This window comes from Lasioglossum baleicum, unplaced genomic scaffold, assembly GCF_051020765.1.
Source record: "Lasioglossum baleicum unplaced genomic scaffold, iyLasBale1 scaffold2389, whole genome shotgun sequence".
NCBI lineage: Eukaryota > Metazoa > Arthropoda > Insecta > Hymenoptera > Halictidae > Lasioglossum > Lasioglossum baleicum.
The window spans coordinates 1-14,737 of record NW_027471448.1 but is presented as its reverse complement, the minus strand read 5'-3'; the positions used below and the strand labels follow the sequence as shown (position 1 = coordinate 14,737).

At 31.6% G+C, this 14,737-nt stretch overlaps 2 protein-coding genes and 2 pseudogenes across 2 annotated transcripts; 1 reads left to right on the top strand and 3 right to left on the bottom strand.

The window, feature by feature from the left end:
• Positions 1 to 6,330: 6,330 nt before the first annotated feature.
• On the bottom strand, positions 6,331 to 6,848 carry LOC143221430 (cytochrome b-c1 complex subunit 9-like). The gene is made up of 2 exons (XM_076446881.1): positions 6,711 to 6,848; positions 6,331 to 6,459 (listed from the first exon to the last, which is right to left on the bottom strand). Exons 1-2 carry the CDS (start codon positions 6,846 to 6,848, stop codon positions 6,331 to 6,333), a joined length of 267 nt encoding a protein of 88 aa, XP_076302996.1.
• Positions 6,849 to 7,317: 469 nt separating this feature from the next.
• Positions 7,318 to 10,193, bottom strand: LOC143221434 (polyribonucleotide nucleotidyltransferase 1, mitochondrial-like). The gene is made up of 7 exons (XM_076446883.1): positions 10,048 to 10,193; positions 8,942 to 9,853; positions 8,684 to 8,857; positions 8,420 to 8,613; positions 8,177 to 8,337; positions 7,794 to 8,102; positions 7,318 to 7,713 (listed from the first exon to the last, which is right to left on the bottom strand). Exons 1-7 carry the CDS (start codon positions 10,191 to 10,193, stop codon positions 7,318 to 7,320), a joined length of 2,292 nt encoding a protein of 763 aa, XP_076302998.1.
• Positions 10,194 to 10,673: 480 nt separating this feature from the next.
• Positions 10,674 to 11,621, top strand: LOC143221433 (complex I intermediate-associated protein 30, mitochondrial pseudogene; annotated as a pseudogene).
• Positions 11,622 to 11,763: 142 nt separating this feature from the next.
• Positions 11,764 to 12,780, bottom strand: LOC143221431 (putative cardiolipin synthase (CMP-forming) pseudogene; annotated as a pseudogene).
• Positions 12,781 to 14,737: the final 1,957 nt, after the last annotated feature.

Here is a 14,737-nt window from a genome sequence, read left to right as displayed (position 1 = left end):
TTCATGAATTCAAAGCTCTGCAGTTTTTCCATCGTTCGAAATTTCTCAACTCCGTACTTTATCAGAAATAAAATAGAAATTAGAATAAATAGAATTGGAATTGGATAATAAATAGAAATTGGAAGATTTCATGGCTGGATGAAAAACTTTCTCACTATTTTTAAACATTCTTCGTGTTAATAATCGATATCGTTTATTGAATTTTTAAAATAATTTTAAAGCTCTTAGAAATATATATTATTTTATAAATATTAGATTAGACAAGTTTAGCCCTTGGATTATGATAGTATTATGTAATCTCTTAACGTACGATATTCTTGAAAGTGTATATGTAAGTACTGTGTATTTACGCATGATGAGGAAGGGAAAAATATAAATATTATTGCAAATTGTGCGTTTTATTAATTTACGATAAAGTAAATAATTACGAACGCTATTAATTCATATACAGTTCTTCTACAATTTAGTAGAAGTTCAGTTTTCATAGAAACAAATGAAACAACCTTTAAGGAATAGTACAAACATAAATATTACAGTTTGGTAAATACCGCAATGCCTCTGAATTTATCGACGTAATTCCAGTATTATTTATAAATAAGTTTCTTAAATTTACTATAGAACTTATCATAGTATCTTCTATATTTTTAAAATAATTCGCGTCTAAATTTAGATGACGTAACTTACGCAAATTTTCACCCCAAGTCGGAGGCAAATAACGTAAATAATTTTCCGATAAATCTAAGTATTCTAAAGCGATGAGTAGCGAGAACGTATTTTCGCCAATATGTTCTATAGAATTTCCACGTAAGCCTAACATTCGTAAAGATTCTAATTGAATTATATCATTATGCATATCGTTAATTAAATTGTAATTTAACGACAGAATCGTCAAATTACTTAAATTCTCCAAATTTGGAAAGGACATTAATTTATTGTTACTTAAATTTAGTCGACTCAGATATGATGTGCTCCTAAACATCTCTTCAGGTATGTAAGTAATATTATTATGTGATAAATCTAATACTCTTAAAGACATAATATCTAAATTAAAGGAATGATCCAGTAAACAATTCGACAAAGAAAGAATCCTTAAGTTACATTCGAACTGATTGAGTCGAAAATGTATAAGCGGGTTGTTGTCCAAATACATTTCCTCCACCTTTCCACAGTTTATATTAAAATTCTCAATGGAATTATTTTCTAAATGTATGATCCTTATATTTGGAAAATAAATTAACAGATCTTTATTCACGTATTTCAATTGGCTATTGGCAAAATAAACTCTATCTAATTTAGGAAAAATTGACAAATGTTTCTTTAAAAGGTCAAAATTTGCACCTTTGTAGGATAAAGTTTCTAAGTTCGGTAAATTAAATCGAATCAAATCCTCGTCCGCATCTGAGACTAACGATAAATCGTCCGCTTCGGAAAGTTTTTGATCGTCTATAATCAATGTCTTTATACCGTAGTGATTAATTTTCATATGATTAACCGCAATCTTGTTTCTCGCCATACTTAAACATTTCAAATTTGGGGTTCCATCGAATGCATTCGATGGAACCATGGCTATATCATTGTCGTCAAGTGTGATTGCTTCGATATGATCGCTTCTCACGAATTTTTCCGGGAGAAATTGTAAACGTAAATTTGACAAATTAAGAAATTCCGGATTCATACAATTAATAGACCAATCTTTTCCGAGTACTAAGTTTTCAACGTTTTTGAGACTATACGGCGAATGAAATCTTATTGTTGAGTTTGCCATACTCCTTCCGATATCCAGAACGAAGATAAATAATATCAGGGTTTTATAATTCTGGAAGAAAGAAGAAACGTTAAAGCGATTGAACGAATATGATAAATCAATTTTGATATAATCACGTGTTTCGCAAGCAAACACTTGTTAGAGCAATATGTCGAATCGGAGCGGAATAAATAATATTAAACTCGTTTAATACACACCATAATGCCAAATTAGCTTTTAGCAAGTAATCACTAAGAAATTAACAAACTGAATGTAGGCTTGCTGCCCAGTGCATCTCGTATATATAGACCCGCTCGTTCACATTTGAGACAAGGATCTGATTGAAATTACGAATAGCAGTTGTATAGAAAGAAACGATAAAATAAGCTTTACATATAAACGATAAATACATCATTGAGTATCACCTACTTTAAACTTCGCAGAAGCACAGATAAAGGAAGTACACATTTTTCTTATCACGAGCAAGATGTAATTTTTATACCAGGAATCGATTATACAAGCATACGTAAGTAAATACTTGGTCAGAGAAGTAAATACTTATGCAAGGCCAATGCTATACTTTCCATACAAGCTTCGGTATCCTAAAATTGAACGTAAGATTAAAAATAAATTAAACACTCGACCGATACAAATTTGGGCTGTGTATACCTTCGTGGAAGGTACCAGTGACCGAACAACAAAATCTGAAGGAAGTAACGGAGAGAAGTCTCGACCTAAATTTAAATATTCAACTACGTAGATCCATCGATATTGATTCCTATAATTTGAACGACATCGTTTTTTTTAATTACGTATACACAGAACTTGTAATATATAGCAGCGAAAGCTTCTTGCGAATATTTCGATAACTAAACTCAAACGGTACAATAACAATAAAAAAAAGAAATTTAATCAAAATATCGATTCGTTCGATGTATTAGAAAGTGATAAAAACCGACGTACCTAATGACTGTGATTCTCGATCATTTTTCTTTTTTTTTATATAAATTCCTCTTCTACCCTGGCGTTTGGGAAATTTTTCTACGAAACGAGATCAGGGGAGCAAGAAATGTAATAGATAAATAATATGTTTGGAAGATAAAGATAAGCAATCGCTCGCTGACTCACACTGTCAAGAATACACACTGATTCAAATCCTATTCAAACACTGCCCCCTCTCGCAACCTTGAGACGTCGCTCAGTCCTTTCCCACGGACTCTAAATCTTCAAACGCATACTTAAACTTACGCCCTTCGTTCGCACTCGACACTGCCACGTCTATTCCTACCACACGATTATCATGCACACGCCACACACCATCTTCCTTCGACACTCGCAGATATAAATCTAAAAGTTCGAGCTGCTGCTTTTCATCGCTATTTCCCGTACAAGTACTACGTTACACAAATACGCGTTCATTCCTCGAAAACTATGGATCGCAAGATCGTATACATCAAAGGCTAAATTGATACGATTAGTTGGAAGGAAGGAAAGGCAAAAAAAAAAATAAAACGATATACGTGCTTTTCCGTTTTACAGTTGCAATATATTTATTTGCGCGACAATTCTAGGAATTATATCTAATACAAAGTAAGTTTAATATTACTGTAAGTACTACGTAAGATGAAAACGGCCTAAAAAAAATAGTGCTGCTCTATTCTAGGTAATTTTATAGACATGAAGTACTAGTAGATTTTGACCCAATATTCAGGTAAATCGATATATTTTCTGGTAGCATTTCGAACGTACTGCGATTTAGATACGAAATAGGGTTGCGCTCGAGATATAGATGTTCCATAGGCAGATCAGCATTATAAATTATCGAATTCAACAAAGTGAATTGGTTCCCAGATAAGTCTAGGTATCGAAGTTTCTTCATAGATTGAGCCCAGGTCATTGGCAAGTGCCACAATAGATTATCAGCTAAGTGTAGTTCTTCCAATTGCGTTTGAGTCGTGAAAGTATCCGAGTAAACATACGTAATGTTATTCCCGTTTATGAATAGCTTCTTCAAATGTGACAAGCCGGGGAAGGAGTCGCTATCCAGATACCTTATAGAGTTACAATTTAACGAGAGTGTAGTTATATTTAAAGGTAAATGAGGAACATAGGTGTATGAATTTCGATCTAACACAAGAATCTCTAACAATTTCAGAGGTTGCAAATTATCGAAAGCAAAACTTCCCCCTAAATTAGTCCCGGCGAGATTCAGATATCGAAGATTGGTCAGACCACCGGTATAAATCCAACGAATTGGATTGTCCGCTACCGATAAATTCTGCAGCTTCGATAAACCGTTCCAACCACCTATTGCTTCCAACTTATTGTTATCTAATATTAACGACGTCAGATTAGCAAACTTTCCTAACGAGACTCCATAAATATAATTATCAGTAAGATCAAGATGCGTTAACGTGTCAGGAAATACATTCAGGTCGTCTACGTTGTACGAGAGACGATTTCCCGAGAGATCCAAATGTGTTAATTTGGGAAAAGCATTATACATTGGGTCCTGTATACCGTTGATGTTAGCATATCGTAAATTCAAGTACCAAAGTTCAGGAAACCAGCCCTGTATTATCAATGAGTCCCGAAAAGAGATTCTTTGGGGACCGAGAATTAGAATTTTCGCATTGTAAAGACTTCCGAAAGAGAATAAATTGCGTGCATCAATCTGATTACCCTCGAGATTGAGGTACTCCAAATTCGGCACACGATTAAACGTTCCGAAAGTCAAATGCGACAATGTATACTGCAGTTTTATGCACTTTATCGAAGAGGAAACAAAAGCGTTTGGGTCAACCGATACATAAAAGAATGACCCTAATGTTACAATTTCATTCTGGCAGATATCGTATGCCTCTGTGATCGGTACGATGTCTCCAAGTACGACGAACGGCGAGAAGATGAACGCTAGTGCAAGGCTGATTAACAACATGGCGACTCGAGGATTGCTGAAAGTAAAACACGAATTTTCATTCACCTCGATCACCTATACCAGCGAATCATTGACATGTCAGATTTGCTAGCGTTACCGCAAACGAACGACGGGGAAGAAAAATAGAAAGGGAAGATTTTAGGCTTCGACTCGATTGAAACGGGGCGACGATACGAATCGAGTTCGAGATAGATGGTAATAGTGCTTACTTTCGTGATTCTCTGGAACGATTTCGTCAAAGTACAATGTAACGAGAGCCGCTACTTCGATTCATTTGCCCTCGTGAATATTCTCTGCACGATGCCTCTTCTCGAACGCTTCGAAGTGTAACACTCTGTTGCACCGTGTACCTTTCATTTCTCGTAAACAGGCAACGTTTATATAGGAAACGGAAAGTGCTTTTCTTATTTTTTCTATATCTAGTCGGATATATCGATTACCGTGAATCAATTGCTCCGATAATTCCAGATAAGAACTAAAGAAGAAATCACATCCGCTGCAACGCGACAAAGAAACCAATTTTGTTCGTTAGAAGAAAATAGCGATTCGAGGACCTTCTGCCATAAAATCGAAGATACCTTTGAAACTGTGGATGAGACATCGTATAGAAATTAAGAGCAACTTTGAATTTGACATATTAATTAACATGGATCTTTCAGAATCCGATGGAATGGCGACTGAGGCTCGACCCTCGAGTGCAAAGGGTTCAAAGTGTTAGCGAGAGTGATGAAAAATTCAAGGATTACTATACGCGCCAAAGCGAGAAACATTTTACAGAGATATTTGAGCGCGTTTCTCGCGAGGAGGCTTTGCGAATTTTCATATTATCGCCTTTACCATTGTTCCTTCTTCTTCACGGTTTATCAGCTTAGATCGCGTATCATATCGAGGTGTTCGTTTAAAAGTGTATCTTGAAAAACCTTAGATCTTAAAAATTGCGATCTGCAATGATATCTTATCTTTCTATGTTTCTTTGATTTTATTAATTAAACGAGAGGGATGGAAAGAAAGATTTCGTTTTTGTTCCGAGTATGCGAAACAATTTCTCCTCGTTAATTACTATTTCTATGATTTTTAAAATGTACTCTCTACGAGTTCGCGACTAAACGGGAAATGAAAAGGCAGGAGAGTAAATTTCTTTGGTCCAACGGGAGTTGTAAGTTTAGTAACTTATCACTTGTCACTTATAAACGTTCGAGAGCTGCATCTTTTATGAAACACGTTTTAAAAAACTGTAACCTTCGTTGGATATTTTTTCAAAAATAGGAGAATTATTTGTGAAATTGCAATCCTATTTGGTAATCCTTATCGTAACATTTCGAGAAAATTATTCGTTTTAAATAACGATATGTCAAGGTATCGTGTATTCTTATCGATAAAATACAGGAATCGTCAATTTTCTGTATTTTTTTACGCGAATAATGCTACATTTATGATAATATCGAATATCGCGACGTATATACGTGAAATATAGTAACTCGAACATTCCGCTGTGAACAAAATAAATACAGGAAATAGCTATAAATCTAATAATAATAATAATATAATAATAATAATAATAAATAATAATAATAATAAATCTATAAACGATTTTTCTTCCTTTTCTTCATATATTATTTAACAAGAATTTCTTTGTGCTACGAGACATTCAGTCCTTCTTCCTGATCTTGTTGGATATTTCTTGCAAATTGGACGTACTTTCTTCAACGGAATTATGTTGATAATTCAACGTGTGTGGTGTTTCCTCGTATTTATGTTTTATATGCATCCAAAGCCTCTACGAGAAAGACACGAAAGTATAAAGTTTAATTGCATAATTCGAAAACTCTGTTATAAGGTAGACACCAAGAATCGTCAAAACTAAAAACATACCTTTAAACGAGCAAGCTTTTACATACACATGTATATAAATCACGGTATAAAACTAAAATGTATTTATTTCGAAGCTGTGATTACGTGTACAAAATAGCAATCAAAATTTTTCCTGATGTCTTATAATTGTATTAATAGAAAATATTTTTAACATACCCCTTCGTTTATCCATTCGAAAGTGCTTTCGCAAGCGTGATCGTAAGCTCTTTCGAAGAATACGGAAGCGACAACCACGCTAAGGACAAAACTAGATGTTCGTTTAAAAACACAGCGGTAAAGGAAACGTGAAATCATTATTTCTATCTTGATATTCGAGCACTTCCAATATACGTTAATATTGTAACGTTGTAGTGTTAATAACGAAAAAAGTTTTAAATAACTCGATGTTTGTAAATACTTAACTCTTCAAATGCACGACATTTTCCGTGTAATAAGTCGCTGAAATTGCATTTTCATGTTGAAAAAGTTGAATAAGAATTTGGACAAATTTCAGGTTCTATTGATTTAAGAAATAAGTAATGGACCATGTAATGGATCATTAGAAAAAAAGAAGTTTTTTAACGTTATTTATATACAAATGAGAAATATTTAAATATTTAATATTATACAAATTATCTTATTTATTGTTCAATGATAGTGCAGATAAATATTTTATTCGAAATAAAAAATGAAAATAAAACGATTATATAAAAGAATTTTTTATTATTAACATTGTTATTAATAAGAAAATGATACAATTTGATACAAAAAGTATTTTTAACAATTATTGGTTCAATTTACTAAAATGGTTAACATTTTGTTCAAGATTTGTAGTCTGTAACACTTTTCGAGATAATCTCATGCGTCCATTTGCCGGGTCGCGTCCAAAATACTTCACTTGTAGTTCATCTCCAATGTTCAATCCGAGTACGCTAGGATGATGAATATTACGTTGATCTAATTGTGAATTAGGCAGTAGTGTTGGTACCATATTAGGATACAATGTAACCATAACACCATTTTCACGTATTTCGGTTATTTTTGCTGAATAAATATCTCCAAATGTTAACTCTGGTTCTACATCTTTTTCTAAACATTTCTCAATCATATCTTTAGCTTCCTTCATTGCTACTTTATTAGGTGCAAATATAATAAATTTTCCCTCATCTCCCGAATGAATCTAAAAATGGATATAACATAGCAAATTAATTTCTATAATATATTAATTCCTTTAAGTTCGTCTTTGCTATTCAAGCTTACATTTACTCCAGTTTCATAGGAAATCTTTTTCATATTTGATCCTCCAATTCCAAGAAATTTTCCTCTTTGATGCACAGGCACTTCTATGCTCTCAACTACAGGACTATTACTTTTGCTTACTGTTGGGGAACTTATTGTTTGATTCATAATTTTAATTATCTTAGCTTTGGCGACATTTGCGTTTTCAATAGCTTTCATGATTATTTTTAAAGGAACTCCTGCTACCTTCACATCAGCCTGAAAAGCAGTAAATCCTTTTCTTGTACCTGCAATTTTGAAATCCATATCGCCTAGATAATCTTCTATACCCTGAAAATAAGCAAAATCAAGAATTAATATATTTGTATTATAAACCAAATTTATATGTCACAACACGAAATTACTGATATATCGGTTAGTATCTTATAATCTATATCAGCATTCTCTTCGTCATTAGATCCGGATATTAATCCCATAGCTACACCAGCAACAGGAGACGATATTGGCACACCTGCATCCATTAATGCTAAACTACCACCACAAATAGAAGCCATAGAAGATGAACCTTTCAGTAACATAAAAAAATATTTAAAGTATAAATTATCTTCTTTAAAAATAATAATTACTTTTACATTTAAGCAATTTACCATTTGATTCTAGTACATCGCTTGTCAATCTTATAGCAAATGGATAATCTTTTGGTATAACTGCTCGTAATCCCCTTTCTGCTAATGCCCCATGACCAACTTCTCTACGATTAACTCCAGTAAGGCTACCTGTTTCATTGACAGCATATGGAGGAAACTCATAATGAAGAAAAAAATGTTTCTCTTTTATTCCGCTACAAGTTCCAAAATTTGTATTTATTCATGTTAAATAGACGTTTGTAAAATATTTTATATATGAATTACCTAGACAGCATTGAGATGGCATCCAATTTAAGAGAATTTTCTATACTATCAAGTGCTACTGTACATAAAACTTGAGTTTGTCCCCGTTGAAAGAGAGCAGAACCATGAAGAGGCTTAAATAGATTAACCTGACAGTTTATATCCCTCAACTCGTCTAATTTACGACCATCGCATCTAAAATTGGTTTAATCTTTTATATCTAATGTATATACCAAACGATAATTATAAGCGAATATTTGTATCATAAACAAAAACTACCTTCTTTTTGTTTCAAATATTAAAGTTCTAAAAATTTTCTTAGAAAGTTCATCAAAAATTTTTGCAGCACTTTTAGCACATTTTGGATCAGTATTTGATATATTTGCTAACATTTTACTTTTAAGGCTGAAAATAGCATTATCTCGTGACAATTTGTCATGAGAATAACAACTAAAAATTTCAATTAACTCGTTCCTTGCAAAATCTGCCACAAATTTTTCTATACTTTCCATTGACTCAGCATTATCAGCAATTTGTAATTTAGATTTTCCAACGCATTTTTGTAATTGTGCTATGGCATTTATAATTATTTCACATTCTTTAACACCTAGTCTTATTGCTTTTCGAAGTTCTGAGTCCAAAATATCATCAGCTGACCCTTCTATCATAACAACTGCTTTTTTGGATATACATGACAAAATAAGATTTAATCTACTTTCTTGAAGTTCATTCTTTGTAGGATTAATTATATATGTATCATCAATTAAACCAATTCTAACAGCTGCTACAGGTCCAGTCCATGGTATATCCGAAATACTTAAAGCTGCAGATGCAGCATTAATGGCTAATACATCTGGATTAATAACTCCATCCGTGGCTAATAAATTACATACTATCTGTGTTTCATAGGAATATTTTGGATTCAACAAGGGACGTAAAGATCTGTCTATTACCCTGCTAATAAGAATTTCATTATCTGTGTAGCCCATTTCTCTACGAAGAAAATTTGTTGGTATACGACCTATTGCAGCTGCTTTTTGTCTATAGTTTACAGTCAATGGAATTACAGAACTATCAGATGGTTGTTGTTTTCTAACTACAGTGGTCATAACTGTGGTATTGTTTATCGTAGCAATAGCACTTCCACTTGTAAATCGTGCATATTTCCCAGTTGATATAGTCATTTCTGACCTGAAGACATGGTCAAAATAAATAAATAATAAATATGAAATAAACTGCTTAAAAAGGTAGTTTATTTAAGCAACTGCATATCTTTTTTATTACATCATTGCACTAGTTATATGTAAATATATTTATAATACTAAATATCGAAATGTAAATATATTCCTTTAGCCTATAGGTTAAAATACACGTGATATTCTTACCCATTAGACAATTGCACGTTTATCTCCTTGGGATTACTTGATATAAACTTAACGTGAAATATATTTCCATTTTTGTCACAGTTTTTCAAATGTAAAAGAGCTAAATTGTTCCTATTTAATAACTTATTACGTCTAAATAACACCATCCTTATACTGAATTTATTCTCAGTATACTTATAAACACCATCACTTATCAAAACGAATTCTACTGTATAGTGATTTTTTTATTAAACGTAATACGTAATTTCACGAGTACTAATATTTTCTTTTATTAGTAAAAGATATCTATCAAATTTATGATAGAATACAGTATTCTTATTTAGAATAGAAATCATACAAATAAATAAGAATTTCATACATCATACTTTTTTGTTGAAATAACCCAGAAATTAAGAATACACGGGCTTTATAATTTACTTATTAAAAGTAGTAGTTGAAAAAGAATAAAATATAAAAATTTAATTTGAATTAAATTGAAAACTGCAGTTCAATTAAAACTATACTACAGCTTTTATATAAATTCTTTGATATCACATTGATTTGGATTTTCTGTCTTCCTCCGTTAATATGTATGTTTTAACATGGTTAAGAAAGTTATAATTTCGATTTAAGTGCAAAAAGAAAAGATGGAAAAAATTATTTTTCATACATTGAAACCGCGCGTTACGAATTCTCTGGTTATTAAAAGAACATTCTTTGAACCACCTAGAGCAGGTTATCCCGTGATATATGATAAATCATCTAAAAATTTGAGTGTATTAGAAAGACTGCGGAAAGCATGTAGTGAATTTAAAGGCGAATGCAAATTATTTATCAAAGAAATACAACATAGTAGATTATATCCACCTATTATTGTAGCAGATAAAACTGATATTATATGGAAATTTGATAAAGCTCAAAAGTCATTGGATCAATGGATTGTAAATTGTGATGGGGACTATCACCATGGTTTCTCGACTGCTAAGTAATTATGTAATATTTTTTCATGCTGTTATATTTCAAGAAACACAAAGTGAACTAATACAAAAAAGACAAATATGTTTCATTTTTCCAGATTGGAATTGTCAACCTATGGTACTGGGATATTTCATGGTGTATTAGATACGCGTGTACCTAAAGATGGTATAACAACAGATAGTGGTTATTGCAATATCACTACAGTGCCAAAATTGAAATCTTTTAGACGAGAAGATATATATGATTGGGCTAACTATAATGAACTTGTTTTGAGGATCAGAGGAGATGGTAGATGTTACATGTTAAATATCTTACAACAGCAAATGTCTGGTGTAACACAATATCTTGGTTTTCATTATTTTATGTATACAAGAGGTGGCCCATATTGGCAAATAGTTAGAATCCCTTTTGCAAAATTTCTGGCAGGTATGAGAGCAGAAATCTATGAAAATCAATTTCCTATGATTCCTCAATATATTAAGGATTTTGGAATTACAATAGCTGATAAAAAATCAGGACCTTTTAGATTAGAAATTGATTACATTGGAATTTGCAATAATTCAAATCTGTTCGAAACGTTTGCATATGAAACACATGAGGGATTTAGAAATCGTTAAATGACTAATTTTTTATTTTATGAATTACTTATAAATTTAAAATAATATTTTTATGAATTTTATTTGTATATATTACTATGGAAAGTAAATAATAAATTTAGAAATAATAATATTGTTATAATCAAACATGTGTAATGTGTACTTAATGAGAAGACTTTGTCGAAGACTTTTTCTTAAATAATTCATATGTATTTTTTGATGTCAAATAGCTTATACCACCTGCTAATGTTGTTAATGCTGTTATATAACATAAAGTTTCTAAAATTGGATGATTTACAAAATGAAATACAGGTGCAGCCAATGTTCCAGCAACAAAAGACAATTGAATGACAGTATTGATTTTACTTATATACGTTGGAGCTAATTGTGCTGTTGCATACGTAGGATCGAAATATCTGCCCAAAGTTTTCTGAAACAAATTTTATAAATAACCGACCATTTAAATATTTATTTATTTATAACGTTATAATCTATACATACTGGAAAAGGTAAAGATTTATATCTTATGTAAGAAGCAGCTGAAATTAAAGCAACATCTCTTGCAATGACAAGACATGTTAGAGGTGTAGGAACTAATCCTACCCAGGCCAAAGATAGGAATAGTGTACCTACAAGCAATTTGTCTGCAATTGGATCTAGAAAGCTACCAAGCTTAGAAGCTTGCGATATCCATGTACGTGCAATCCATCCATCAGCTAGGTCACTACATCCTGCAATTATTAACACATACAGTGCTATCTGTAACATAAAAAGTAATATTATATACAAATAATTACTTACAACATAACAAATAGATAGTATAAATAACGAATATATAAAATTTTACCAGATAGTCTTGTGATAAAATTGAGTAACTTAAATACGGTGATGTTAAGATTCGTCCTATACAAAGAAAATTTGGTATCGTCCAAATGTTTTCTTTCTCAATAATTCCTCCCACTTTCTGTTTAGTTTGTTTAATATCACGAAGCACTTGTAATCTTAATGTTTTTCTTTCAGCAACATTTTCCCTTTTGGTAATATAATTTTTATGATGGTTACTAATTCCAGTAGAGTACACTCTTGCATGGTATATCAAATATTGTCTCAAACACTTTTTCAGCCAATATCTATTTAAGACAGTTGATTGTTTGAAGTATAATATCATAAAATGACTCATAACTGTTTATACCTGTTTTTAGAATAATGTAAAGAGAAAGATGATTGTATGAAATAAGTATTAAAATCATTAAAATCATAGTTTATTTGTTTACGTGTATTTTATTTTATTATAGTTACATAAAAAATTGTATATTACGTACAGCATGAACCAAGTAAATATTAATATAATATTATTTTTGGTGAAATTTTAATTTATTTGAAAACGGGAGTTATCGATGAAAAACTAAAATAAGATATATCGGTATATTTATAACAAACTTAGGTGAACCAAATAATTACAAAAACATTGTAGTAAAAAAATATATTAGATGGATTTACACTAATGAAATTTCATGTTTGAGGTTATGTCGTTAACCCATACATGCAAAGCTTACCTCTATCAAGTTAAATATCTTTTACTCTCGTATATATCGAAAAAAAGAAGAAAAAATACAAAAAAATGAAACTGTCGGATTTTGAAAAATAAAAACGTTTTATCACATGACTAATCTTATTGTTCTTATTGATTATTTTTATATTTTAAAATTATTTTTAATTAGTTATAACCGGATTGGATAATGTTAAACGTCCGTCAACTAAAATTAATTTTATTGATAAATTCTAGCAGGTATTACAAACTCATGCTAATTCTGTTTCAACTAATAAAATACGATAAAATCGATATGCCGTATACTTGAAATATGTACACAGGAGCAAGAACGATGAAATTCAGTTTCTTAAAATGTTTCTACTCTCTTAGTAGACGATATGTTTATAACATATTGATTGTCAATAATGAGAACCGTCATCGTTTTTTAATATTTTTATAATTAAAACTGGCTACTTAGTTTTGTCTTTAAAATTCGTATTTAATATGATATTCGATATATAATATTCAATCTTTAAAATATTCAAATTAATTTTCCTTTTTAAAAATAACGCAAAACTTTATTCAAGTTTGAATTAGTTCATATCTTAAATGGTACATTTTATTTTAGTCACAAATTCAGGATATATGATATAAAATATATAATATATAAATCTTACTACGTATTTCATTTAGATGATTTCAAAATGAGAATCCCTGTTGAAAGAAATCCTCGTTGTAAGAATGCGTGCCCGTAAAGCGCATGCGTATAACTGGTCAAGGTATTGCAGGCGCACGACTCAACGAGCAACAGAGTGCTGTGTACATCCCCGCCCACGTATTATTATTCGACTACCTCGTAACCACGTTTCTTAGTGATCGCGAACAACCACGAGTATTGGATAATCTTATATCGAATAGATAATGAATTCGTTATTCGCGAAAGACTTGTCGTGGTCTCTGGACAGAACAACATAAGAAGGTTTTCATGTGACACAAGGGCGAGTATGATTCTGGCAGGATCAGACCATTTTCTGGCGGGTAAGTCCACTATCTTTTACGTTCTCTGCTCTTTTAAGAAATTCAACTATCCAAATCTGATCTATAACACCTGGATACGGGGACGTTAACCTCAAAATAACAATAATTATGGAATAAATTGAGTCGTTAACAGATAGTATTTCTTAACAATAGAGTTAGCAAAACCTAAATGAAACACCCGTTCTTTGCTGGATCACTCGTCGTTTAATTATCGCCTAAATAAATCACCGTGCCTCTGGTAATATGAAATTTCCAACTGTTCAAATTTTCAACGAAACTGACTTTCGATGGCGGTGAAACAATTATCCATTGACACATCTACCAAATCGTTGCATTATAAAATGCCCTATAAATATCATTATTCTTGGTTAATTGAAAATGATTCAAATGCGAATGCATGAAATAGTTTCCGCATTGCACGAATTAAAATTATTTCGAAACTCATTCGTCTCGGATAATCCCCTACCTATTTTCTTCTTGTTCCTCCTTACTAAACGTCAACGAATAACAATTATGATAATTCGTTATAATCCGATTTGCGATAATTTTGAAAACGAATGTAATTTGG

What these genes read in the sequence shown, in the direction of transcription:
- LOC143221430 (XM_076446881.1), bottom strand. Translation starts at nt 6,848, where the DNA reads ATGATTTCACGTTTCCTTTACCGCTGTGTTTTTAAACGAACATCTAGT. An exon ending in TCGAATGGATAAACGAAGGG is followed by an intron (nt 6,460 to 6,710) that starts GTATGTTAAAAA and finishes TCTTTCTCGTAG; the next exon opens with AGGCTTTGGATGCATATAAA.
- LOC143221434 (XM_076446883.1), bottom strand. Translation starts at nt 10,193, where the DNA reads ATGGTGTTATTTAGACGTAATAAGTTATTAAATAGGAACAATTTAGCT. An exon ending in ATATTTGAAACAAAAAGAAG is followed by an intron (nt 8,858 to 8,941) that starts GTAGTTTTTGTT and finishes AACCAATTTTAG; the next exon opens with ATGCGATGGTCGTAAATTAG. An exon ending in GCCATCTCAATGCTGTCTAG is followed by an intron (nt 8,614 to 8,683) that starts GTAATTCATATA and finishes TGGAACTTGTAG; the next exon opens with CGGAATAAAAGAGAAACATT.